This window comes from Rhinoraja longicauda, chromosome 12, assembly GCF_053455715.1.
Source record: "Rhinoraja longicauda isolate Sanriku21f chromosome 12, sRhiLon1.1, whole genome shotgun sequence".
Taxonomy (NCBI): Eukaryota; Metazoa; Chordata; class Chondrichthyes; order Rajiformes; family Arhynchobatidae; genus Rhinoraja; species Rhinoraja longicauda.
The window spans coordinates 53,578,063-53,605,605 of NC_135964.1; the positions used below are offsets into that span (position 1 = coordinate 53,578,063).

At 50.1% G+C, this 27,543-nt stretch overlaps 1 protein-coding gene across 1 annotated transcript; it reads left to right on the forward strand.

Moving 5' to 3' along the window:
• rrp1 (ribosomal RNA processing 1) lies at positions 1–27,543 on the forward strand. Its single transcript, XM_078409757.1, has 16 exons — positions 1–141; positions 2,617–2,699; positions 3,465–3,522; positions 3,999–4,084; positions 4,892–4,953; positions 6,932–7,064; positions 9,117–9,181; positions 10,019–10,200; positions 17,809–17,909; positions 19,118–19,215; positions 20,054–20,073; positions 21,190–21,321; positions 23,044–23,636; positions 24,726–24,890; positions 25,354–25,420; positions 26,304–27,543. The coding sequence occupies exons 1-16, from the start codon at positions 24–26 to the stop codon at positions 26,489–26,491; spliced, it is 2,151 nt and encodes a 716-aa protein (XP_078265883.1). The 5' UTR covers positions 1–23; the 3' UTR covers positions 26,492–27,543.

A 27,543-nucleotide genomic window follows, 5' to 3' on the forward strand; every position in this document is an offset into this window, starting at 1 on the left:
TGTCCCGGCAGTCCCCGCCCGGCATGGCGGCGGCGGAGATCCAGTTCGCTCAGCGCCTCGCCTCTAACGAGAAGCGCTTCCGCGACCGCGCCGTCAAGAAGCTGCGGCGGTACCTCAGCGCCCGCTCGCAGCGCCTCTCAGGTACTGGGCGGGCGGGGGCTGGGGCTGGCCGGGCGGGTTGGGGAGGGGGGACTCTGCTCTCCGCGCCGCACACGTGCGTTGCCATGGCAGTGAGGCGGGGAGGGCAGCGGCGCGGCCTAGGCTTCAGGCTCCAGGGGCAAGGGGAGGGCAGCGTGGGGCAAGGCGGTGAGGGACACCCAGCCGCGGGGGCGGTGAGGGCGTCAAGGCCCAGCGCCGGGGGCGGTGAGAGGAGGGTGCTGAGGTGTAGGGCCGCATGGGGCACGGCGGGGGGTAGGGGGCGGGGGTGACGCAGCCTCTCGGGGGGGAAGAAGACCCAGCAGTGCAGGGGGGGGGGGGGAAGAAGACCCAGCCGCGCAGGGGGGGGGGGGGGAAGAAGACCCAGCCGCGCGGGGAGGGGGGGGGGGAAGAAGACCCAGCCGCGCGGGGAGGGGGGTGGGGGAGGAAGACCCAGCTACTCGGGGGTGGGGGAGGAAGACCCAGCCGCGCAGGGGGGTGGGGGAAGACCCAGCCGCGCAAGAGGGGGGGGAGGAAGACCCAGCCGCGCAGGAGGGGGGGGGGGGGGGAGGAAGACCCAGCCACTCGGGGGTGGGGGGGGGGAGCTAGGCCCAGCGTGACCTTCTGGGGGTAGGTGGTGGGGTGATGAGATGAGATGGGAGGGAGGGAGGGGGTGAGGGTATCACGGCTCTCCAGGGCTAGGCGGTGGGGTGGACCCCTGACATCAGTCTGAAGAAGGGTCTCCACCCGAAATGGGAGATGCTGCCTGACCCGGTGAGTCGTTTGCTGATTTATGTCCAAATGCCTCTTAATTATAGTAATAGGACCTAATTCCATCTGAGTTCTAGATATCAACCACTCTCTGGACAAAAGAGTTACTCCTTGGATCTCTTTTAAAAATCCTTTCCTCTCATTCTAAATCAATGCACTGTAATTTTTGATAATTCTCTTGGATTGCCACTCACAACCTCCTGTGCTCCAGGGAAAGCAAGCCTATCCAATCACTCCATGTAATTAAAGTCCCCCAGTCCAGGTAAAGTCCTACTGCCTCTTCTCTTCTCACGCTCAAGCACAGTCACATCCTTCCTATAAAAAGACACATGGTGCTGGAGTAACTCAGCGGGTCAGGCAGCATCTCTGGAGATTATGGACAGGTAACTACAATAGGTGCAGGAGGAGGCCATTCGGCCCTTCGAGCCAGCACCGCCATTCAATGTGATCATGGCTGATCATTCTCAATCAGTACCCCGTTCCTGCCTTCTCCCCATACCCCCTGACTCCGCTATCCTTAAGAGCTCTATCCAGCTCTCTCTTGAATGCATTCAGAGAATTGGCCTCCACTGCCTTCTGAGGCGGAGTATTCCACAGAACTACGGCCTGTTTACCAATCTGAGCGACTTATTCCACCTGTTCATGACCCTAATGTTCCTGTGTAGGAAGGAACCCCACCATGCTAGGGATCAATCTCATGAACCTACGCTGCACTGCCTCAATTACAAGGATGTCCTTCCTCAAATTAGGAGACCAAAACTGTACACAATACTCCAAATGTAGTCTTACCAGGGCCCTATACAACTGCAGAAGAACCTCTTTACTCCTATACTGAAATCCTCTCGTTATGAAGGCCAACATGCCATTAGCTTTCTTCACTGCCTGCTGTACCCGCATGCCAACTTTCAGTGACTGGTGTACAAGGACACCCAGGTCTCGCTGCACTTCCCCCTTACCTAACCTGACACCATTGAGATAATAATCTGCCTCCTTGTTTTTGCCGCCAAAGTGGATAACCTCACATTTATCTACATTATACCTCATCTGCCATGCATCTACCCACTCACTCAACCTGTCCAGGTCACCCTGCAACCTTCTAACATCCTCTTTGCAGTTCACACTGCCACCCAGCTTTATGTCATCTGCAAACTTGCTATTGTTACTTCTAATTCCTTCCTCCAAATCATTAATATGTATGGTGAATAGTTGCGGTCCCAACACCGAGCCTTGCGGCACTCCACTCGCCACTTCCTGACATTCTGAAAAGCACCTGTTTACTCCTACTCTTTGCTTCCTGTCTGCCAACCAATTCTCTATCCATGTCAAAATTCTACCCCCAATACCATGTGCTCTAATTTTGCTCACCAATCTCCTGTGTGGGACCTTATCAAAGGCTTTCTGAAAGTCCAGATACACTACATCCACTGGCTCCCCTTCATCCATTTACTTGCATCTCTGGAGAGAAGGAATGGGTGATGTTTCGGGTCGAGACCCTTCTTTGGACACGGCTTAATTGTTCTTAAGCGATGAGCAGAGTTAGGCCATTCGGCCCATCAAGTAACTCTGCCATTCAATCATAGCTAATCTATCTTTCTCTCTTAACCCCATTCTCCTGCCTTCTCCCCATAACCCCTGACACCTCGTGTTATTTCTAAATTGTGGTTGTGTAGTGTTTAATGCACCATTAAAACGTTATGTATATATCTTTAGGTGGTTTCAGTCAAGACGAGTTACTCAAAATATGGAAGGGCATCTTCTACTGCATGTGGATGCAAGACAAACCTCTCCTGCAGGTAAAGGTCCATGGATAATCTGGGTCGGGTTAGAGCCCTGCTCTGCTGCACACAGACCAGGTTAAGCCTCCCCTGCCCAGTGTTAGTGAAGAGTAGTCAACTGGACAACAGATTGATGCAAGTTGGGCAGTCAGAGAGCCGCTCAGAGTCGGGACTGAATAAATCTCCCTTTGGTGTGCGAATCTTGGTATAGTTTGCACATTGTCTGACGGCACTGATTAGTTTACTTTGGAGATACGCCGCGGAAACAGACCCTTTGGCCCACCAAGTCCGTGCCGACCAGCAATCACCAAGTAGTTCAACCCTACACATCTTATCACATGGAATGGTGGTGCTGGCTGGAGGGGCCGAATGGCCTACTCCTGCACCTATTGTGTATTGTCTATTGTCTACACACTAGACAATCTATAGAAACCAATTAACCTACAAACCTGAACGTCTTTGGAATATGGGAGGAAACGGAAGCCCCCGGGTAAGACCCACGCGGTCATGGAGAACTTAGAAACCCCACACAGACAGCACCCGTAGTCGGGATCGAATCCAGGTCTCTACTGCTGAAAGGCAGCAACTCTACCGCTGCGCCTCTGTGATGTGCTGGGGGGTGGGGGTCCACCAACTACTTGGGTGCTGATGCGGGATCTAACATGTTTACCTGCTTTGACTCTGACACTGAATCTTGGCTCAAGGCTAATCGTTAATTTGAAGTGAAGGATTTCATTTCAACATTATTTAACCCAATAAAACCTTTCTCCTTTCTCCTTGCAGGAAGAACTGGCAGAGTCCATTGCCCAGCTTGTACATACTTTCAGGAATCTGGATGCCAGTGAGTTGTCGCTCGTTCTGTCCGCTACTTTAAGTCTCATGCCAGACACAAAATGCTGGAGTAACTCAGGGGGGCAGGCAGCATCTCTGGAGAGAAATGGGTGACGCTCCTTCATTCAGACTGAAATCTGAAGAGGGCCTCGACCCGAAACGTCACCCTTTCCTTCTCTCCGGAGATGCTGCCTGACCCGCTGAGTTACTCCAGCATTTTGTGTCTATCTTCAGTTTAAACTAGCATCTGCAGTTCCTTCCTACACATTCTAAGTCTTAAATTGCTTTTGTGGGTGGGATGGAAGGAAGCTGGTGACTGGTGGAAGACATGGGATTGGTCTTCATGGGAAGCCTTCTATGACGATGGGATTTTGGCATAAATGAATAACTTGGGATGGGTGGGGTTGGGGTGAAGAGAAGGCGGTGGGGAGTGTGACGATGTGTTTGAAGAGTGAACTAAACCGTCTCCGTCTTCCTCTGCCCCAGAGTTCCTGTTCTTGGAGACCTTCTTCCAGACCATGAATCGCGAGTGGAATGGGATCGATCGTCTGCGTATGGATAAGTTCTACACTGTGAGTGTTACTGTAGCTGAGTTTAATCCAGTTTAGTTTATTGTCACTTGTACCGAGGTACAGTGAAAAGCTTTTGTTGTGTGCCAACCAGTCAGCAGAAAGACAATTTGTGAATATAAGTTTACAGATACATGATAAGGGAATACCGTTTAGTGCAAGGTAAAGCCAGCAAAGTCCGATCAAGGATATTCCGAGGGTCACCAGTGAGGTAGATAGTAGTTCAGCACTGCTCTCTGGTTGTGGCAGAATGATTCAGCTGCCTGATAACAGCTCCCCAGGTTCTAATTAAATCTTTCCCCTTTAACTTAAACCTGTGTCTCCATTTCCCTAATCTGGGTAAAAGACTGCTTGCGTGAGCTCTCCCTGATTTGATACCATTCTGCCACCGGGACGAAGGTACAGGAGCCTGTAAATTGTAACATCCAGGATCAGGGGCAGCTTTTTCCCGACAGCCATCAGACTACTAAACACAATCTACAAATAAGCTCTGAACTGCATAGACATGGGGCATTATTTTTCTCTTTGCACTTCTATTGTTTACATGTTTGTTTTTTCAAATATAACTTTCTTTAGTTGTCTACCATGGGTTTTCAGAGTACCATACCTTTCTGTTGTGCTGCTGCAAGTAAGAATTTCTTTGTTCCCTTCTGGGGTGGTCTTGACTTGACTCACAGTGAGCAGGTATGGAACCCAGGACTGCTGTGGTCTTGTGGAATCACAGGGCAGCAGCACACCGAGGTCAGACATTGGAGATGTAGTGTTAAACTACGGGGGTTAAATCATTAACACTGTGCCTTTCCTTGGCAGCTGATCCGCCTGGTACTGAGGCAGTTTCTCCAGGAACTGAAGAGCACGGGCTGGGATGAAAGGTGACAGCAGCTTCACGCTCCTTCAAATACAGCCTACTTGCATCAAGCTGGACAACTGTAAAACCACACATTTAAACCAAACTTTAGTTTAGTTTAGAGATATCAACGTTTAGTGTACAGCAATGGACAGATAAGAGGCTGAGCAGATTCAGCTCTGCATTAGTACAGCACTAGTGTGCTTTTATACAGCATTGGACTAGTACAGCACTAATGCATTTACAGAGCTCTCTGTAATGTTTGGGACAAAGACCCATCAGTTATTTATTTGCCTTTGTACTCCACAATTTGAGATTTGTAATAGAAAAAATCACGTGATTAAAGTGCACATTGTCAGATTTTATTAAAGGGTATTTTTATACATTTTGGTTTCATCATGTAGAAATTACAGCTGTGTTTATCCATAGTCCCCGCATTTCAGGGCACCATAATGTTTGGGACACATGGCTTCACAGGTGTTTGTAATTGCTCAGGTGTGTTTAAATGCCTCAATGCAGGTAGAGAGCTATCATCCCCAAAACAAGCATAAGCTAAAGATGGCTGCAATACAGGCCTGGCAGAGCATCACCAGAGAAGACTCCCAGCAACTGGTGATGTCCATGAATCGCAGACTTCAAGCAGTCATTGCATGCAAAGGATACGCAGCAACATACTAAACATGACTACTTTCATTTACATGACATTGCTGTGTCCCAAACATTATGGTGCCCTGAAATGGGGGGACTATGTATAAACACTGCTGTAATTTTTATACATTTTGTGAAACCAAAATGTATAAAAATGGCCTTTATTAAAATCTGACAATGTGCACTTTAACCACATGTGATTTTTTTTTTTTCGATTACAAATCTCAAATTGTGGAGTACAGAGGCAAATAAATAAATGATGGGTCTTTGTCCCAAACATTATGGAGGGCACTGTATGCAGCATTGGACTAGTACAGCATTAGTGCATTTATACAGCGCTAATGTGCAGCATTGCGTTGGTACAGTGCATGAGTGCAGAGAGGGTTTGTGAGGGTGTTGCCAGGGCGTGAGGGCTGACCTAAAGGGAGAGGTTGGGAAGGCTTGGACTTTATTCCTTGGAGTGCAGGAGGGTGAGGGTTTATCTTATAGAAATGTATAAAATCCTGAGGGGACTAGGTAGGGTGAATGCACAGAGTAGGGGAATGGAGAACTGGAGGACAGAGGCTTAAGGTGAGAGGGGAAAGACAATATCTTATCGAAACATATAAGATTATTATGGGGTTGGACACGTTAGAGGCAGGAAACATGTTCCCAATGTTGGGGGAGTCCAGAACCAGGGGCCACAGTTTAAGAATAAGGGGTAGGCCATTTAGAATGAAGATGAGGAAAAACCTTTTCAGTCAGAGAGTTGTAAATCTGTGGAATTCTCTGCCTCAGAAGGCAGTGGAGGCCAATTCTCTGAATGCATTCAAGAGAGAGCTAGATAGAGCTCTTAAGGATAGCGGAGTCAGGGGGTATGGGGAGAAGGCAGGAACGGGGTACTGATTGAGAATGATCAGCCATGATCACATTGAATGGTGGTGCTGGCTCGAAGGGCAGAATGGCCTCCTGCGTCTATTGTCTAATATGAATTTGAAGAGCCTTTTCATACAAAAGGAGATGGGTACAGGGAACAAGCTGCCAGAGGAGGCGGTGGAGCCAGGGACATTAACATAATTTAAGGGCATTTGGACAGGTATGTGAATAGGAACCGTTTAGAGGGATATGGGGTAAACGCTGATATGTGGGACTAGTGTAGATGGGGCAGCTTGGTCAACACAGGCAAGTTGGGCCGAAGGGCCTGTTTTGATGCTGTATCTCTATAGTATATTAGTGCTATACTAAGGCATTTGATAGTGTTGTGTTATGATTCAGCTGTGTAGAAGCTGGATTGTTCAGCTGAGTAGCATTTACTCGCGAGGACAGCGGCTTATTTGGTGACTCGGTGAGCCGTCCTGATTCGTGTGTGTTTTCAGTGTTGTCGGCCGATTCCTGCGGTGCGTGACGGATGAGGTGCTGAATACCGCCAGGAATGCTGCGCCCAGTGGCGTTCGCTATCATTTCATCGACATCTACCTGCAAGAGCTGGCTAAAGTGGGCACAGAGCAGGTAAGGAAAGCGAATTTCTTCAACCTGGTGTCTCCTAATTGGCTGTGGTTTAGTGATACACTGCGGGAACAGTCTGAGCTGACCAACGATCCCTGCACACTAACACTATCCGACACACACAAGGGACAATTCACAATTTTTACCAAAGCCAAATTAACCTACAAACCTGTACGTCTTGGGAATGTGGGAGGAAACCAGAGCACCCGTGGAAAACCCACATGGTCACAGGGAGAACATACAAACTCCGTACAGACAGCAACCGGTAGGATCGAACCTGAGTCTCTGGGACTGTGTGAGGCAGCAACTCTACCGCTGTGCCGCCTACAAAGCTGCAGGTTCAGCAGTCTTGCAACAATCGCTAGTCCTGAACATCTCTGCCCACAGGGTGCAACGCCATTGCACCTGTTCCGAAACAGTATTAAAATGAATGACGGTGCTGGCTCGAAGGGCCGAATGGCCTCCTCCTGCACCTATTGTCTATTGTAAAATCGAACAAGATTCCAAGGCTTGATTTTACTTGTTCCTTTGGCACCAGCAGCTGAACCGCTCCACTAGATTCCACTCAGCTGCTGCTTCCATTAATTTCTTCAAAGTCTTTTTGTTGGAAGCTGTGTTTGACTGAGATGAGGTTTATCACAGGACCATAGAAATAGATGGGACAGGACGCTATCTGGCTAAAAAAGCCTTTCTTCACTTCCATCCCTAAGTCTGTAGCCTCGTGGGCTTCATCACATCGGGAGTTCATCCAGTGCTGTCATAAACAGCAATCATTTCTCCCTCAAGCACCCTTGTCCTCTCCTGCTCCATCATGGTCTGGTTCGGCTCAGTCACCAAGCACGATGTCCGGTGGCTGCAGCGCATCGTTCGATCAGCTGAGAAGGTTGTTGGCTGCAACCTCCTCCCCATTGACGAACTGTACACTACAAGGGCCAGGAAGCGAGCGGGCAAGATCATCTCTGACCCCTCTCACCCTGGCCACAAACTCTTTGAAGCACTTCCCTCTGGAAGGCGACTTTGGACTGTCAAAGCAGCCACAGCCAGACATAAAAACAGTAGCTCTACTCAACAACCAAAGTCTGTAGCCTCCTTTTGCTCTGGTATTTTATTTCATTCTTCACTTTTGAATTATAATCATATCATAATCATACTGTATTAACCAAGTATGTTTTGCAACATACGAGGAGTTTTATTTGCCATAGTCATACCAATAAAAAGCAACAGAAAACACAAAGTACAATTTAACATGAACATCCACTACTGGATGTGGTGCTGGCTCGAAGGGCCGAATAGACTACTCCTGCACCTATTGTCTATTGTCACAGTGACTCCTCCACATTCACGAGTGGCTGAGCGGGTGGAGGTGCTGCCTGACATCGCCAGAGACCCGGGTTCGATCCTGACTGGGTGCTGTCTGTTACGAGTTCCTACTTTCGCCCTGTGACCACGTGGGTTTCTCCTGGTACTCGGGTTTCTTTCCACAATCCAAAGATGTAGAGTTTTGTGGGTTAATAAGCTTTGGTAAAGTGTGTAGGGTCGAACTAGTGTACGGGGTGACCGCTGGTCGGCACGGATACAGTGAGCCAAAGGGCCTGTTCCCACACTATCTGAAAAAAATACACTGTCCTTCACCCTAATGGGCAAGTGTGGCCAAAGACGTTCATTAAATGCTGGCTCGTGTTCACTTGCTCCTCCCTTGCTTTTCCTGAGCTGCAGCAAATGGTGTGTACAATCCTGTGACAACTTCAGATAGACACAAACTGTGGAATAGCTCAGCGGGGCAGGCAGCATCCCGCCCGGGAGAGAAGGAATGGGTGTTTTTAAAGTAGAGATAGATAGATTCTTTGGAGAGAAGGAATGGTGACCTTTCGGGACGAGACCCTTCTTCAGACTGAACAGTCTCGACCCGAAACGTCACGCGTTGCTTCTCTCCAGAGATGGTGCCTGCCCCCTGCTGAGTTACTCCAGCACTTTGTGTCTATTATCAGTTTAAACTAGCATCTGCAGTTCCTTCCTGCACATTTCCCGTAACGACTTTATTTGTGCTTGTTCCAGTTAACCGCAGAACAGAACCTGAAGTTTATCGAACCTTTCTGCCGAATTGCCGCCAAAACCAAGGAGTAAGTTTTGCATTGTCCGTGTCTCTGCCTGTTGTGACTGAGGGTTCATGTGTTAGTCACAGAGTGACAGTGTGGAAACAGGCCCTTCGACCCAACTCACCCACACTGGCCAACAATGTCCCAGCTACCCTAGTCCCACCTGCCTGCGCTTGGTCCATAACCCTCCAAACCTGTCCTATCCATGTACCTGTCCAACTGCAAAGTAAATGTTGGGATAGTCCCAGCCTCAACTACCTCCTCTGGCAGCTCGTTCCATACACCCACCACCCACTGTGTGGAAAACGTTACACCTCGGATTCCTATTAAATCTTGGTGGAGCGGGAGCACGTGGCCGCTGGCTGGGTGAGGGGCAGTGACGGCACCTTGTCCTGAATTTGGGAGTGAGGAAGTTGGCGTCCTAGTGTTCACCCCAGTGGGTGGGCTCTACTTTAGTGCTGGGTGGGTGGGTGTCAACGCATGTTGGTGACCAGTGGGTGGGTTCTTCAGTGCAGGGTGGGTGGGTGATCACCCACGTGGGTGGGCTCCTCAGTGCAGAGTTAGTGGGTGTTCACCCACGTGGGTGACCAGTGGGTGGGCTCTACAGTGCAGGGTGGGTGGGTGTTCACCCATGTGGGTGACCAGTGGGTGGGCTCTACAGTGCAGGGTGGGTGGGTGTGCACGCATGTTGGTGACCAGTGGGTGGGCTCTACTTCAGTGCAGGGTGGGTGGGTGTTCACCCATGTGGGTGACCAGTGGGTGGACTCTACTTCAGTGCAGGGTGGGTGGGTGTTGACCCATGTGGGTGGTCGGTGTGCTGAACTAACTCCTGTCTCGCCGCTGGCTGTGCGGTGGCTGCAGTCGTACTCTGTTTCACATGATCACCCAGGGCATCTTCGAGATGATGGTGGACCAGGCGCCTTTTGCGATAGAGGATTTGATGGACGAGCTGCAGGCCAGTGAGGATGAAGACACGTGGGCTGAGGAACTGAGGTCAAGCCCAGAGAGCGTGAAGCCACCAAAACCATTGCCAAAGATCAACGGTGAGACTGACCTCTAATGTGAGAGAGGCCTGGCAGACATGTAGATAGCAATAGTTTTGAGTACAACCTCCGTCACATCCCAGGAACAGAGTGTGAGTGTTGGGCAGGAACTTGTCTGCTGCTTTTCCTCCATTCTCAGCAAATAACGTCTGACACAAAGAAGTGGAGATGTTAGAGTCTAGAGCAGAACACAAAGTGCTGGAGTAACTTAGCAGACCAGGCGGCATCTGTGGAGGCAGGCGGTATCTGTGGCGCAGCGGTAGAGTTGCTGCTTTCAGCGCCGGAAACCCGGCTTCCATCCCGACTGCAGGCGCTGTCTGTACGGAGTTTGTACGTTCTCTCTGTGACCGCACGGGTTTTTTCTGCGGACAGAAAGGAAATGGGTGGCCACTAGCCAGCGTAGCAGTAGGCAGGTAGTGCAGGAGTCCCCTGCGGTCATCTCCCTCCTAAACAGATATGCCATTTTGGATACTGTTGGGGGAGATGGCTCATCAGGGGAATGCAGCAGCAGCCAAGTTCATGGCACCAGTACAAACAGGACGGTCTGCACCTGAGCTGGAATGGAACCAATGTCCTAGGGGGAGTGTTTGCTAGTGCTGTCGGGGAGGATTTAAACTAATGTGGCAGGGGGATGGGAGCAGGAGCAGAGAGACAGAGGGGTGTAAAATGAGGGTAGAAGCAACAGGTAGCAAGGTGAAAAGTAAAAGTGGTAGGCAGACAAATCCAGGGCAAAAATCAAAAAGGGCCACTTTTCAACATAATTGTATAAGGGGTAAGAGAGTTGTAAAAACAAGCCTGAAGGCTTTGTGTCTCAATGCAAGGAGTATACGTAATAAGGTGGATGAATTAAATGTGGAGATAGTTATTAATGATTATGATATAGTTGGGGTTGCGGAGACATGGCTCCAGGGTGACCAAGGCTGGGAGCTCAACATCCAGGGATATTCTATATTCAGGCGGGATAGACAGAAAGGAAAAGGAGGTGGGGTAGCGTTACTGGTTAGAGAGGAGATTAAAGCAGTGGAAAGGAAGGACATTAGCTTGGAGGAAGTGGAATCGATATGGGTAGAGCTACGAAACACTAAGGGGCAGAAAACGCTAGTGGGAGTTGTGTACAGGCCACCTAACAGCAGTAGGGAGGTTGGGGATGGCATCAAGCAGGAAATTAGAAATGCATGCACTAAAGGCGCAGCAGTTATAATGGGTGACTTCAATCTACATATAGATTGGGTGAACCAAACTGGCAGGGGTGCTGAGGAAGAGGATTTCTTGGAATGTTTGAGAGATGGTTTTCTAAACCAACATGTCGAGGAACCAACGAGAGAACAGGCCATTCTAGACTGGGTATTGAGTAATGAGGAAGGGTTAGTTAGCAGTGTTGTTGTGCGAGGCCTCTTGGGCAAGAGTGATCATAATATGGTAGAGTTCTTCATTAGGATGGAGAGTGACAAAGTCGATACAGAAACAAGTGTTCTGAACTTAAAGAAAGGCAACTTTGAGGGTATGAGGCGTGAATTGTCCAAGATAGACAATGTCCAAGGTGGACATGCAATGGAAGGCATTTAAAGGTCGCATGGATGAACTACAACAAGTGTTCATCCCAGTTTGGCAAAAGAACAAACCAGGAAAGGTAGTGCATCCGTGGCTAACAAGGGAAATCAAGGATAGTATTAAAACAAAAGATGAAGCATACAGATTAGCCAGAAAAAGTAGCATACTAGAGGACTGGGAGAAATTCAGAGTCCAGCAGAGGAGGACAAAGGGCTTAATTAGGAAAGGGAAAATAGATTATGAGGGAAAACTGGCAAGGAACATAAAAACAGACTGCAAAAGCTTTTATAGATATGTCAAGAGAAAAAGATTAGTTAAGGCAAATGTAGGTCCCTTGCAGTCGGAAACAGGTGAATTGATCATAGGGAACAAGGAGATGGCAGACCAATTGAACAAATACTTTGGTTCTGTCTTCACTAAGGAAGACATAAGCCGTCAGCCGGAAATAGCGGGGGACCGGTGGTCTAATGAGATGGAGGAACTGAGGGAAATCCAGGTTAGTCGGGAAGTGGTGTTAGGTAAATTAAATGGATTAAAGGCAGATAAATCCCCAGGGCCAGATAGGCTGCATCCCAGAGTGCTTAAGGAAGTAGCCTCAGAAATAGTGGATGCATTAGTGATAATTTTTCAAAACTCTTTAGATTCTGGAGTAGTTCCTGAGGACTGGAGGGTAGCTAATGTAACCCCACTTTTTAAAAAGGGCGGGAGAGAGAAAATGGGGAATTATAGACCAGTTAGCCTAACATCGGTAGTGGGGAAAATGCTAGAGTCAGTTATTAAAGATGTGATAGCATCACATTTGGAAAGTGGTGAAATCATCGGACAAAGTCAGCATGGATTTACCAAAGGCAAATCATGTCTGACGAATCTTATAGAATTTTTCGAGGATGTAACTAGTAGAGTGGATAAGGGAGAACCAGTTGATGTGTTATATCTGGACTTTCAGAAGGCCTTCGACAAGGTCCCACATAGGAGATTGGTGTACAAACTTAAAGCACACGGTATTGAGGGTTCAGTTTTGAGGTGGATAGAAAATTGGTTGGCGGACAGGAAGCAAAGAGTAGGAATAAACGGGTCCTTTTCGGAATGGCAGGCAGTGACTAGTGGGGTACCGCAAGGCTCAGTGCTGGGACCCCAGTTATTTACAGTGTATATTAATGATTTGGACGAGGGAATTGAATGCGACATCTCTAAGTTTGCGGATGACACGAAGCTGGGTGACAGTGTTAGCTGCGAGGAGGATGCTAGGAGGCTGCAGAGTGACTTGGATAGATTAGGCGAGTGGGCAAATGCATGGCAGATGCAATATAATGTGGATAAATGTGAGGTTATCCACTTTGGCGGCAAGAACAGGAAAGCAGAGTATTACCTGAATGGTGACCGATTGGGAGAAGGGGAGATGCAACGTGACCTGGGTGTCATGGTGCACCAGTCATTGAAAGCAAGCATGCAGGTGCAGCAGGCAGTGAAGAAAGCGAATGGTATGTTGGCATTCATAGCAAGAGGATTTGAGTTTAGGAGCAGGGCGGTCCAGTCCAGTCGCCGTCGTGGTAGCTCTGCGGGAACTGTGCGTTTTAAACTGGTATGTTTACTTTAAAATTATCCCTAAGTGCTCTAGCGTGTGCTAGCACTTAGCATTAACCAATGTACGACCGGGAAACGCTCGTAAAATTAAACTCGAGCGCTACTGGAGCACTATTAAACAGAAAACTACTCACCGATATACCGATAGAGATCATCAAAGGAGCGCACCGCGGCAGCAGCAGTGGGAGCGCAGGTCAGTGGGAAAGTCGGAAAAAACACCGAGGGAAGCGAGGGGGGATTGGGAACAGGCTGAGAACCCAAGCCTTACGTCCACCTCTGCCCAGCATACTTCTGGCCAACGTCCAGTCCCTGGAGAACAAGCTGGATGACCTGAGGGCAAGGATCAGATTCCAGAGGGACATAAAGAACTGTAACATCCTTTGTCTGACTGAAACATGGCTGACCCCGCTGGTGCCTGACCAGGTGATCTGCCCATCCGAGTCCTTCACTGTTTTCCGGGCGGACAGAACGGAAGAATCCGGGAAATCCAAGGGCGGAGGAGTCTGCTTCTTGACCAATAATAACTGGTGTAATCCTGGAAATATTAAGACGCTTTCTCGTTCCTGCTCGCCGGACCTGGAACATCTAACTATCCAATGCCGACCATTCTACCTACCCCGGGAGTTCAGCTCGGTGATCATCACAGCCGTCTATATCCCACCGCATGCGGACACCGACGTGGCACTGTCCACCCTACACGATGTGTTGTGTCAACACCAAAACAAGAACCCTGATGCGGCTGTGCTGGTGGCTGGAGACTTCAATAGGGGAAATCTCAAAAAGGTCATGCCCAACTTCTACCAACACATCACGTGTGTCACCAGGGGGGAAAGAACTTTGGACCACTGCTACACGCCGTTCAGGAAAGGCTACAAGGCCGTTTCTCTCCCTCCTTTTGGGAAATCTGACCACGCTGCCATTTTCCTGCTGCCGGAGTACAAACAACGGATAGTACGGGAAGCGACAGTGACGAGGGACGTAAAGCGGTGGGCTGACCATTCAAAGGCCATGCTGCAGGATGCACTGAGCGAAGTCGACTGGAACATGTTCCAAGAAAGTTCCAGAGACGTAAATGAGTTTGCGGAAGCGGTTACGGACTTCATTGCCACAATAGCCGATACCATCATCCCCACGGTAAGGGTCAGTATCTTCCCTAACCAAAAACCCTGGGTGGACAGGTCTATTCGTGTGGCCTTGAATGCTCGCACCGCTGCTTACAACTCCGGCCTGGCATCCGGCAACATGGACGACTACAAGGGAGAGTCATACCGACTGCGAAGGGCAGTGAAGGACGCAAAAAAGAGGTACCGGGACAAGATGGAGTCACAGATGGAGCAGCAGGACACCAGGCGCCTTTGGCAGGGGCTACGGACTATAACTAGCTACAGGTCCAGCACCCCCTCAACCGGAAGTGCCGGCTCCTCCTTAGCTGGTGACCTGAACTCTTTTTACGCACGGTTTGAGACGGGTAACACCACCAGCTCGCCGTCTAAAAACAGCACCGAAGGGGCGCTGGCTAGCGAGGCTGGAGGGGGATCCACCGCCGGGGATGTGCACACATTCTTGGTGTCCGAGCATGAGGTGAGGTGGGCCCTGACGCGTGTGAACACGAGGAAAGCTGGAGGCCCAGATGGTATATCTGGGCGAGTACTAAAGTCTTGTGCTACTCAGCTTGCTCCAGTGCTCACCACAATATTCAACCTCTCCTTGGCAAAGTCCGTGGTCCCTGCATGCTTCAAAAGATCCATCATTGTACCGGTGCCAAAGAATGCCTCTCCAGCGTGTTTAAATGACTACCGACCGGTGGCCCTCACCTCGGTTGTCATGAAATGCTTTGAGAGGTTAGTCAAGAAGCACATCTGCGCCCTCCTTCCTCGCAACATGGACCCACTACAGTTCGCATACTGTCCGAACAGGTCCACGGATGATGCGGTCGGTCTCCCAGGTTCTACACACCGCTCTCTCTCATCTGGACAGCCAGAGGGGCTATGTGAGGATGCTGTTCATTGACTTTAGTTCAGCATTCAACACAATAGTTCCCAGCAGACTGGTTGAGAAGCTGCTGGAACTGGGGCTTAGCACCCCTCTGTGTGCCTGGGTCCTGGACTTTCTCACTGCCAGGCCCCAAGTGGTCAGGATGGGGGAACACACATCTAGCTCCCTCACCCTGAACATAGGATCCCCCCAGGGCTGCGTCCTTCGCCCCCTACTGTACTCCCTGTACACACATGACTGGGGCCAGGTTCAGCTCAAACTCCATCATCAAGTTTGCTGATGACACTGTGGTGGTGGGCCGGATCTCCAACAACGATGAGAAGGCCTACCGGGAGGAGGTGGCTGATCTGGCACTCTGGTGTCAGGACAATAGCCTCCTCTTGAATGTCACTAAAACAAAGGAGCTGATTGTGGACTTCAGAAGGGCTAAACATCCAAGGACGTACACGCCACTGGAGATAAATGGGTCTATTGTGGATAGGGTGAGCAGTTTCAAATACTTGGGAGTCCGCATCGCAGAGGATCTGACGTGGGCAACGCACATTGCCGCACTGGTGGGTAAGGCTAAGCAGCGCCTTTACCACCTTAGACAACTGAGGAAATTCAGAGTGTCTCAGAGGATCCTTCATTGCTTCTACTCTGGGGCTGTAGAGAGCATCCTGTCCGGCAACATTACAGTCTGGTTTGGGAACAGCTGTGCCCAGGACAGGATAGCCCTGCAGAGAGTAGTGCGTTCGGCAGAACGCACCATGGGAACTACACTCGTCCCCCTGCAGGACCTATACATCAGGAGGTGCAGATCCAGAGCAAGCAAGATCATGAGGGACCCCTGCCACCCCAGTAACGGACTGTTCCAGATGCTACGATCAGGCAAACGCCTCCGCTGTCACGCTGTGAAAACGGAGAGGATGAGACGGAGTTTCTTCCCACAGGCCATCAGGACTGTCAACTTTTATAACCCCAGAGACTAAATTTTTGTCGACAATAATAGTAACTTATTAACTTTATTTATATGCTGTAACTGTAATTCTTTTTGTGCACAACCCGCAGGCATTGCCACTTTCATTTCACTGCACATCGTGTATGTGTATGTGACAAATAAATTTGACTTGAGTTGTACAGGGCCTTGGTGAGACCGCACCTGGAGTATTGTGTGCAGTTTTGGTCTCCTAACCTGAGGAAAGACGTTCTTGCCTTAGAGGGAGTACAGAGAAGGTTCACCAGATTAATCCCTGGGATGGCGGGACTTGCATATGAGGAAAGACTGGCTAGACTGGGCTTGTACTCGCTGGAATTTAGAAGACTGAGGGGGGATCTTATAGAAACATATAAAATTCTTAAGGGGTTGGAGAGGCTAGATGCGGGAAGATTGTTCTCGATGTTGGGGGAGTCCAGAACCAGGGGTCACAGCTTAAGGATAAGGGGGAAGTCTTTTAGGACTGAGATGAGAAAACATTTCTTCACACAGAGAGTGGTGAGTCTATGGAATTCTCTGCCACAGAAGGTAGTTGAGGCCAGTTCATTGGCTATATTTAAGAGGGAGTTAGATGTGGCCCTTTTTGCTAAAGGGATCAGGGGGTATGGAGAGAAGGCAGGTACGGGATACTAAGTTGGATGATCAGCCATGATCATATTGAATGGCGGTGCAGGCTCGAAGGGCCGAATGGCCTACTCCTGCACCTATTTTCTATGTTTCTATTTTCGGTTTCCTCCCACACTCCAAAGATGCACAGGTTTGTCGGTTAATTGGCTTTTTATAAGTATAAATAAATTGTCCATGATGTGTGTAGGGTAGTGTTAGTGTGTGGGGATCGTGGGTCGGCAAGGACTCGGTGGGCCAAAGGGCCTGTTTCCAAGCTGTATCACTAAACTAAAGGAATAGTCGGGCAACGTTTTGGATCGGGACTCTTCAGTGTTTGTAGTGCATTAGTGGGGGCGGGGGGGGGGGAGTTGGAAAGGAGTAGTTGGGGTGGGGCAAATCCTGGCGAGTGATAGGTGGATACAGGTGGGTTGGGGTGGCAGACGGGTCTACACCTGCCTGTGTGTGGCCCACACTCCCCATAAGCTGTCCCATCCACGTACCTGTCTTAATGTTGCTTACATGTTGAGATAGTAACTACTTCATCCAGCAGCTCGTCCCATACAACCACCATCCTCTTTATGGAAAAGTTACCCCTCAGATTCCTATTAAATCTTCCCCCCCCCCATCCTTAAACCTATATCCTCCACTCTGGGCATGAGACACTGCTGGAGAAAAACTGCAGATGCTAGTTTAAATCGAAGGTAGACACAAAATGCTGGAGTAACTCAGTGGGTCAGGCAGCATCTCGGGAGAGAAGGAATGCATGACATTTCGGGTCGAGACCCTTCTTCAGACCCTTTTGTGTCTACCATGAGACTCTGCGTCTACCCGGTCTATTCCTCTCGTGATTTTATTATGTGCACCTCCGTAAGATCAGTCTGATAATATATCCACAGGATCGGCGTCGGGGGAAGATGCTGGGCTCGTGAAGCTGGGCGGAGCCGCAGAGGGGCCAAAGCAGTCGCACAATATCAATGATGTTGGTCCTGTCCTCCAGGTAATGGCCACTGGGATTGAACAGGCGGTTGGAATGTGGGGAGGAGTTGCGTGTGTCAAGACTGGAGCCCCCTTTTCTTTCCGCCTTCTCCCCCACGCTCCTCCCTCCCTCCTTACCCTCCGCACATAACCATCAGTCTGAAGAAGGGTCCCGACCCGAAACGTCACCTATCCATGTTCTCCACAGATGCTGCCTGACCCGCTGAGTTACTCCAGCACTCTGTGAAACGTCACCTATCCATGTTCTCTACAGATGCTGCCTGACCCGCTGAGTTACTCCAGCACTCTGTGTAACGTCACCTATCCATGTTCTCCACAGATGCTGCCTGACCCGCTGAGTTACTCCAGCACTCTGAAACGTCACCTATCCATGTTCTCCACAGATGCTGCCTGACCCGCTGAGTTACTCCAGCACTCTGTGAAACGTCACCTATCCATGTTCTCCACAGATGCTGCGTGACCCGCTGAGTTACTCCAGCACTCTGTGTAACGTCACCTATCCATGTTCTCCACAGATGCTGCCTGACCCGCTGAGTTACTCCAGCACTCTGTGTAACGTCACCTATCCATGTTCTCCACAGATGCTGCCTGACCCGCTGAGTTACTCCAGCACTCTGTGAAACGTCACCTATCCATGTTCTCTACAGATGCTGCCTGACCCGCTGAGTTACTCCAGCACTCTGTGTAACGTCACCTATCCATGTTCTCCACAGATGCTGCCTGACCCGCTGAGTTACTCCAGCACTCTGTGTAACGTCACCTATCCATGTTCTCCACAGATGCTGCCTGACCCGCTGAGTTACTCCAGCACTCTGTGTAACGTCACCTATCCATGTTCTCCACAGATGCTGCCTGACCTGCCGACCAGTACTTTTTTTGTAAGCCAGTATCCACAGTTGCTTGTGTCTTGTTTCTTCCACGGACTGGTTTACATTTAGGACAGTGCACTAGCGATCAATACAATATGTAAAGAATTCTCCATTTGAAGTTTGTTCATCTGTACATTGTTTATGAGTACTGCGCTTACAGATTTGTTTTACTGCTGCAGGCAAGAATCTCATTGTTCTGATTTCGGTACATGTGACAATTAAACGCTGGTGATTCTAGACTCTTGCAACGTGTAACGCAGGAGGTAGAGGTCACGTCCTTGGTGGCTGCAGGTGTTTGGCGTGTGGTTATGACGTGGATGTACCGGTTGTGTTTCCGCAGTTTGACTACGGGGCTGTAGCTGACCACCTGTTCCAGCTGTCCAGCAGAGCGGGCACTCCCACCCACAACCGGAAGTGCCTGTACAAGCTGGTGAGAAAGTAAGAGCCTCTCCTGCCTGACTCCACGTACAAACTCTGCAGAGCTTTCATCCACTGCTCTGGGACCGGCTCGCTGAGGCAGCTTCACACCTTCACAGGGTGGCACAGTGCTTCACGACTCCACACCTCCACACCTCGCTACACTATATTCCAAGTCAAGTCAAGTTTATTTGTCACATACACATACAAGATGTGCAGTGAAATGAAAGGTCACCCACAGTGCAGCAATAGAGCAATAAAGATAAACAATTTCACACACAATCACAACCAACACAAAACAAAAAAAAAAGAAACATCCATCACAGTGAGTCTCCTCCAGTCACCTCCTCACTGTGATGGAAGGCCAGAATGTCTTTTCTCTTCCCCTGCCGTCTTCTCCCGCATCTGCCACTTCTCTGCCCACTCTCCCAACCTGTCCAAGTCCTTCTGCAGAGTCCCTGCATTCTCTGCACTACCTGCCCTCGACATCTATTTTCGTATCATTTGCAAACTTGGCCATAAAGCCTTCAATCCGCTCAACTAAATCATTAATATACAACGTGAAGAGTAGCGGCCCCAGCACCGACCCCTGCAGATCTCCACAGCTGCACCCCTGTGCCACCCCATTTCTCTCAGTTTTACAGTTTATTGTTCATTCAGCTGCCGACTCCCATTCCATGGCCCAAAGAGATGCTCTGAGGAATGTGATCTTTGGGGAAAGTGTCGAGGGCAATGCTGGGCTGGTCAGTTTTGTGACTGGTAATGCTTGCCTTTGTTGAACTGCTCAGGGGCTTTGGTGCTGCCGGATGTGTTAGCTTGTATCGTCCACTAAATACTGTCCGTTTCCTCTTCTCTCTAGGTTCCGGGACTTAGCTGAAGGTGAGGATGAACCACTGACCTGTGACACAAGCTGACTCCAGCTTTACACGTTACTAATATTCTGCAGTGCATTCAAGCGAACAATTAATCTCAGTGACGCATTAACTCTAAAAAAGTGCAAGTTCTGTAGATTATTTCAGCGTGCATGACCTTCCCTGGTTGCTCATGTGATTCCTCGTGGCTAGGTTGACCGGTTTTCAGTAGGTAACATTGTCCTGTAATGGTTTATTATTGGCGTGTGCATCGAGATTAAGTGAAAAGGGCGGCACGGTGGCGCAGCGGTAGAGTTGCTGCCTTACAGCGAATGCAGCGCTGGAGACCCGGGTTCCATCCCGACTACGGGTGCTGTCTGTACGGAGTTTGTACGTTCTCCCCGTGACCTGCGTGGGTTTTCTCTGAGATCTTCGGTTTCCTCCCACACTCCAAAGACGTGCAGGTTTGTAGGTTAATTGGCTTGGTAAATGTAAAAATTGTCCCTAGTGGGTGTAGGATGGTGCTAAGGTGCGGGGATCGCTGGTCGGCGGTGAGCCGAAAGGGTCTGTTTCCGCGCTGTATCTCTAAACTACACTTTGTTTTGCGTGTTATTCATGCATACTATACATAAGTACACCACGTAGTGCAAAAGGAAAAATAAACAATATAGAATATGGTGTAGCAGTTACAAAGTGCAAGTGCCAAAAGGAGGTGGGTTGGAAGATTGGGAATAAATCTCTAGCATCCGAGAACTGTTTGTATATGATATTAACAGGGATGCAGCTGTTTCAGAATCTGGGTTTTCATGGGCTTGATCCCTACCTCAGATGCCGTCTGTGTGGAGTTTGCACATTCTCCCTGTGACCGCGTGGGTCTCCTCTGGGAGCTCTGGTTTCCTCCCACATCTCAAAAGACTTACGGGCTTGTAGCTTAAATTGCCCCCTGGTGTGTAGGGAGTGGGGTAACGTGGAACTAGTGTGAACGGGCGATCGATGGTCAGAGGGCCAAAGGGCCTGGTTCCATTCTTCCACCGCTCCAAGACTCTGCAGAGGAACTTGGACAGGTTGGGAGAGTGGGCAGAGAATTAATTTTACTTCTCTAAACTAAATTAACATCTCGTGATTATGCAATCTGTGTTTGCAGGAATCTTTCCTCAAGATGCCATTCCTTGTAACTCGTCTTCAGACGAAGAAGATGAAGATGATTTTAACTGGAGAAAGAAGAAGAGGAAGCAAAGACTGCAAAGGGCTGTGTTGGGGAAGGACGAAGGAGTGGGTAAAGATGCTCTCCACGCTGTGATACTGACCCCCCCCCCTCCCCTCCTCCCCCCCCCTCTCTGAATTGGATTGTGATTTTAGAGTCATGGAGTGATCCACTGTGGAAACTGATCCTTCGGCCCAACTTGCCCACACCGGCCAACATAATCATAATTGTAATTTTTTAGCCAGGTATGTTTTGCAACAAACGTAGACACAAAATGCTGGAGTAACTTAGCGGGTCAGGCAGTATCTTGGGAGAGAAGGCATGGGTGACGTTCTTTGTCCCACCCCCTCCCCTGACATCCGTCTGAAGAAGGGTCTCGACCCGAAACGTCACCCATTCCTTCTCTCCCGAGATGCTGACTGACCCGCTACGCTACTCCAGCACTTTGTGTCTACCTTCGATTTAAATCAGCAGCTGCAGTTTTTTTCCTACGTATGTTTTGCAACATACAAGTAATTTGATTTGCCGTACAGTCATACCAAAAAAGCAACAAGACACACAACTACATAAAACTTTGACATAAACATCCACCACAGCGGCTCCTCCACATTCCCCACTGTGATGGTCGGCATTTAAGTCTTTTATCTTCTTTCCTGTCGCGGGCGGGGGAGTCGAACCATCCGCAGCCAGTGATCGAGCTCCCACGTCGGGGCGGTCAAAACCCCCGCATCGGGACGGTCGAAACTCCTGCAGCTTGGAGTTGCCGAAATCTGTCCCCAACCAGGGACCCCGAGCTCCACGATGTTAAAGCCCCAGCTACACTAGTCCCACCTGCCCGAGCGTGGCCCATATCCCCGCAAACTTGTCCTATTTATGTACGTGTCTAACTGTTCCTTAAATGTTGGGATAGTCCCAACCTCAACTACCTCCTCTGGCAGCTCGTTCCATACACCCACCACCTTTTGTGTGAAAAAGTTTACCCCTCAAATTCCTATTGAATCTTTTCCCTTTCACCTTAAATCTCTGTCCTCTAGTCCCCGATTCCCCTACTCTGGGCGAGAGAATCTGTGCAAGCATCACCCCTCATCCTCCTGCGCTCCAGGTACCAGTCTACTCAACCTCTCCCTGTAGATGTGACCCTGGCAACATCCTCGTGAGTCTTCTCTGTGCCCTTTCCAGCTTGGCAACATCTTTCCTATAACATGGTGCCCAGAACTGAGCACAATACTCTACACTCTCAGACCAGTCTTACTGTCTCCGACTACATTTTATCTCTGCTTTGTTGTTACCTTCTCCCAGCTAACAATGATCTCCATTTTCTTTGAACTCCATTCCCTCTGCCCTGATTTCACAACTTACACTTCCTTATCTATGTATCTGCCTCCCCTCTGACGTCAGTCTGAAGAAGGGTCTCGACCCAAAACGTCCCCCATTCCTCTCCAGAGATGCTGCCTGTCCTGCTGAGTTACTCCAGCATTTTGTGTCTCTGCGGTGTAAACCGGCATCTGCAGTTCCCTGTGTAGGAAGGAACTGCAGGTGTTGGTTTAAGCCGGAGATGGACACAAAAAGCTGGAGTAACTCAGCAGGGCAGGCAGCATCTCTGGAGAGAAGAAATGGGTGACGTTTCGGGTCGAGACCCTTCTCCATCTCTTTGCGTCTATCTGCAGTTCCTTCCTGCACAATACTCTAAACACGGCCTCACCGACATCTTGTACAACAACGACATGACCTCCCAACTCCCACACTCTTATTTTCTTGAAGATCTTTTCTGAAAGTCAGTTTGTGTTTCTCCAGATAAGAAAAAGCCCGGGAAAGGGAAGAATAAGAAGAAGCGGTGCCCTAAAGGAAGGCTGCCATCGGGGGCGGGCGAGAACGAGGGTTCAACAGAGGGGGCTGACAAGGAGGTGTCCGAGACCAAGGCAGGGTCACTCCGGGAACTCCTGAAGAAAAAGAAGAGGAGGTTGATCGTGGTGGACGGATCTCTGACGCCAGAGTCGGCCGTGGGCGGCAGTGATGAGCCAAGGACTGAGAGTCAGCGACAGGAGAATGTCGAGAAAGAGCAAGTGATCAAATCTGAGGCAGATCTACCTCCCCTGCCCGGCACCGCCGACTCGGTGACGCTGGTCTCCAAGAGGAAGAGGAAGAGGAAGAAGAAGGTGCTGCCGCAGGTCCCACTATCCAACGGGACCAGCTGGCCCGAGGGCTCGACTCCCAAGGAGCCTGTGGTCTGCAAGAAGGTGAAGAGGGACGTGGTGAAGCTTCAGAAGCAAAGCAAGAAGGCAGCTGGTGGCAGTGAAGTGCCGGCCAGCCAGCCAGGGGTCAGGAGCAAGAGGAAGGCAGCGGAGCAGTGTGTGGAGCTTGGCAAGAAGCTGAAGCTGAGGAGCAGTGTGAGTATGTCTCGCCCAACTCTCCCCTTCTGTCGGCAGCACGTCACTGGACCATCTTGCACTCAACGTTACGCCCTTTGTCATAAGGTCGTGCATGATTTAGTTTAGTTTAGAGATCCAGCACGGAAACAGGCCCTTCGGCCCACCAGTCCGCGCTGACCAGCGATCCCCGCACACTAACACTATCCTACACACACTGGGGACAATTAACCTACGCCACCATTCAATATGATCATCCACAATCAGTACCCCCTTCCGGCTTTCTCCCCATATCCCTTGTTTCCGTTATCCCTAAGAGCTAAATCCAACTCTCTCTTGAATACTTCCAGTGAATTGGCCTCCACTTCAGAGAATTCCACAGATTCACAACTCCGGGAGAAGAAGTTATTACCCCTCTCAGTCCTAAATGGCCTCCCCTTATTCTTACACTGCAACCCCTGGTTCTGGACTCCCCTAACATGGGGAACATTCTTCCTGCAACAAGCCCGTCCAATCCCTTAATAATCTTATGTTTCGATAAGATCCCCACTCATCCTTCTAAATTCCAGTGAATATAAGTCCAGTCGGCCCATTCTTTCATCATGTTTACTTAAAATAAACGTAATAATAAACTAAGCTAGGTATTGTTGGAGGCCATGATGGTGGTGTTGGGCTGGCTGGTAGCTCCTAGACTGTGGAACAGCATCCCTCTCCCCATCAGAACTGCCCCCTCCATCCACTCCTTTAAGTCCAGGCTCAAAACCTATTTCTACTCCCTAGCGTTTGAGGCCCTCTGAGGGGGCGCTGTGAACTGTTTATGTGTGTGCTGTTATGTTTGTGTGCCATTGTATGTTCGTTTCTTAGTACCTGAACTGATGTACAGCACTTTGGTCAACGTGGGTTGTTTTTAAATGTGCCATACAAATTAAAAATTGACTTGACTTGACTTGACCAGTGGCATTGTTGGAGGCTGAGGTGGTGGTGTTGGGCTGGCTGGTTTAACCACCAGTGGTATTGTTGGAGGCTGAGGTGGCAGTGTTGGGCTGGCTGGTTTAACCACCAGTGGTATCAGTGATCAACCTTGTGTAAATGGTGTGGTTTTGTTTTCAGCCGGGTGTGACTGTGGATGATGCCCGGCCAAATGTTCCGATCCCGGCGCCAAGCGCGACAGAGCCCTGCGCCTTTGTGAAGTTCGAAAGCATTCCCGTGCCAAAGCCCCTCTTCTTCAGGAGAGTGGGGGGCGTGAAGTCCACCCCCAGGCGACGGCGTAAGGAGGTGAGGACTCTCCTTCCTCGGCTCTGATCAACAAACTGCTCCGTGTTGGGTCTGGGGGCAGGTTTACAAGTTTACACTCTGAAACGTCACCTATCCATGTTCTCCACAGATGCTGCCTGACCCGCTGAGTTACTCCAGCACTCTGTGAAACGTCACCTATCCATGTTCTCCACAGATGCTGCCTGACCCGCTGAGTTACTCCAGCACTCTGTGAAACGTCACCTATCCATGTTCTCCACAGATGCTGCCTGACCCGCTGAGTTACTCCAGCATCTGCCGTTCCTTGTGACCCCATTAAACCATTGTGTTTCCACCAAGCTCTCTGCTCTCTGCACCCTGAGACCACTCCTGGAGCTTTATGTCACGATGCCCAATGGGCCTTTGTGCTATTTTTAACCAAGAGGCCCATGCAAAACGTCCCTGCTGTTTTTTGAAGTATGCTCTTTTTCTTCTGCTCCCACAGATTAAAACCATGTCGACTTCTCATGCAAAGAAAGTACGTTTTGGACTGAGAAAGAACACAACAGCAGGTAAAATGTGTTAATCAGGCAAGACAGAATTACCTACTGAGTGTTGCTGCTAGTTCTTGTACAATTCCCATTCTGTTTATTGCATGTTTGTACCAGAGAGGGTACAGAAAAGATTCACCGGGATGTTGCCTGGACAAGAGGGCTTGGGTTGTCAGGGGCGAATGGGCAGGCTGGGTCCCATTCCCTGGAGGAAAGGAGGCTGAGGGGTGACGTGTTAAACTGCAGATACTGGTTTAAGTCGAAGGTAAACACAAAATGCTGGAGTAACTCAGCGGGTCAGGCAGCATCTCTGGAGAGAAGGAATGGGTGTTGTTTTGGGTCGAGACCCTTCTTCAGACTGATGTCAGGGAAGGGGGCGGGACAAAGTTAGGGTTAGACAAAGTCCCACTTCCTCCCCTGACATCAGTCTGAGGAAGGGTCTCGACCCGAAATGACACCCACTCCTTCTCTCCAGAGATGCTGCCTGTCCCGCTGAGTTACACAAGCCTTTTTGTTGTCTGTCCATTAAGCTGTTTGTTGGGTGAAAAGGAGAAGCTGGTGTGACTTGGAAGGGGTGGAGAGAGAGGGAATGCCGGGGTTACTTGGTTAGAGAAGTCAATCTTCATACCACTGGGCTGTAAGCTGCCCAAACGAAATATGAGATGCTGTTCCTCCAATTTGCATTTGGCCTCACTCACTCTGACGATGGGGGAGACCCAGGACTAGCGTTGCCATCTGTCCCGTATTCTGGGCTAAATTGTTTTCCCCTTCACCTTGAGCCTGTGTTGGTCCAGATGTGTTGGACTGAGGTGCCATTTCCATGCTGTCGGTAACATGAGCTGTGTTATGTAAAGATACAATGTTTTCAGATCTGTTGTTCAGGTTTTAATGTTTTAATTTTCAGAATTCAAAAGGACAGACAAGAGCATTCTGGTGAGCCCCGCTGGGACGTCCCGCGTCGCCTTCGACCCGAAGCAGCAGCCTCGTCACAGCGTGCTGAAGGCCAACTCCTCGCCTGGCTCCCCTTCCGTCCTTCGGCACAAGCGAGTCTCGTTCACCACCAGCAAATGGCCCCTGGCCATGGGCCTCTGAGCCCACCACAGCTGCCTTACAACAAGGGGTCCGGCTCAGACACTCGGACTCTTCCCCTCTGTGGACCCCCAGCATAGTGTCCCCTTAGCTCATTCAGTGAGGTGGTCGATGCTCTCACCCCCTCTCACTCAATATCTCGCTCTCTCACACACACCTTCTCACCCTCTCTCCCTCACACACTATTCTCACTCTCTCTTCCCCCGCTCTCTCTCACACTTTCTCTCTCTCTCCCTGTCTCACTCTCTCACAATTTCTCTCTCTAACCTCCTCTCCCTCACACACTCCCTCTCCCCCTCTCTCTCACACTTTCTCTCTAACCTCTCTCCCTCATACACTTTCCCTCTCCCCTCTCTCTTACACTTTCTCTCTTGCCTCTCACACACTCTCTCTTTCTCTCTCTCTCTCTCTCTCCCTCTCCCTCTCTCTTTCTCTCTCTCTCTCTCTCTCCCTCTCTCTCTCTCTCTCTCTCTCTCTCTCTCTCTCTCTCTGTCTGTTGGCCAGGCAATGGGAGCTTGCTTTGCCCCGTTGCTCTGTGAGGTGCTCGCTGTGGTTGAGGTCGTGTACCTCAGCCCCAGGGCGACTCTGCCAGTGCAGGTGCTGCGAGAGGCACCGCTGTCACCTTCAAATCCGAGTCCCCAGTCCGTGGAGGTAAGGAGGGAGGGGCGGGACTGAGGGAGGGCAGGAGTGAGGGAGTGCCCCACTTCCACTGGCATCTCATCCCATTCCCATCCAGTCCCATTCCCACACAACGGTTCATCAGCTGCAAAAGTCCTGAAGATGTTTGAGAAAGTTGAATAACTGGGAGCTGGAACGGTTGCACCTGGCTGGTGGGACAGCTGCTGTTGAGATGAGCCGAGGCCCCGGGCGGGGACAGACACACAACACGGTCTCCTCCTTTCATGAAGGCATTTACCTCGGCGGCCAGAAGATGTCGCTCCCACTTTGTTTACTGCGAGCCCTTGACTCTCCTCGTCACTGTCGACCGCCTCCTGAGATGTACCGCAAACTTGGGCAATAAACACCAACCTGGCAGGCTGCCCTCCAGAGCCACT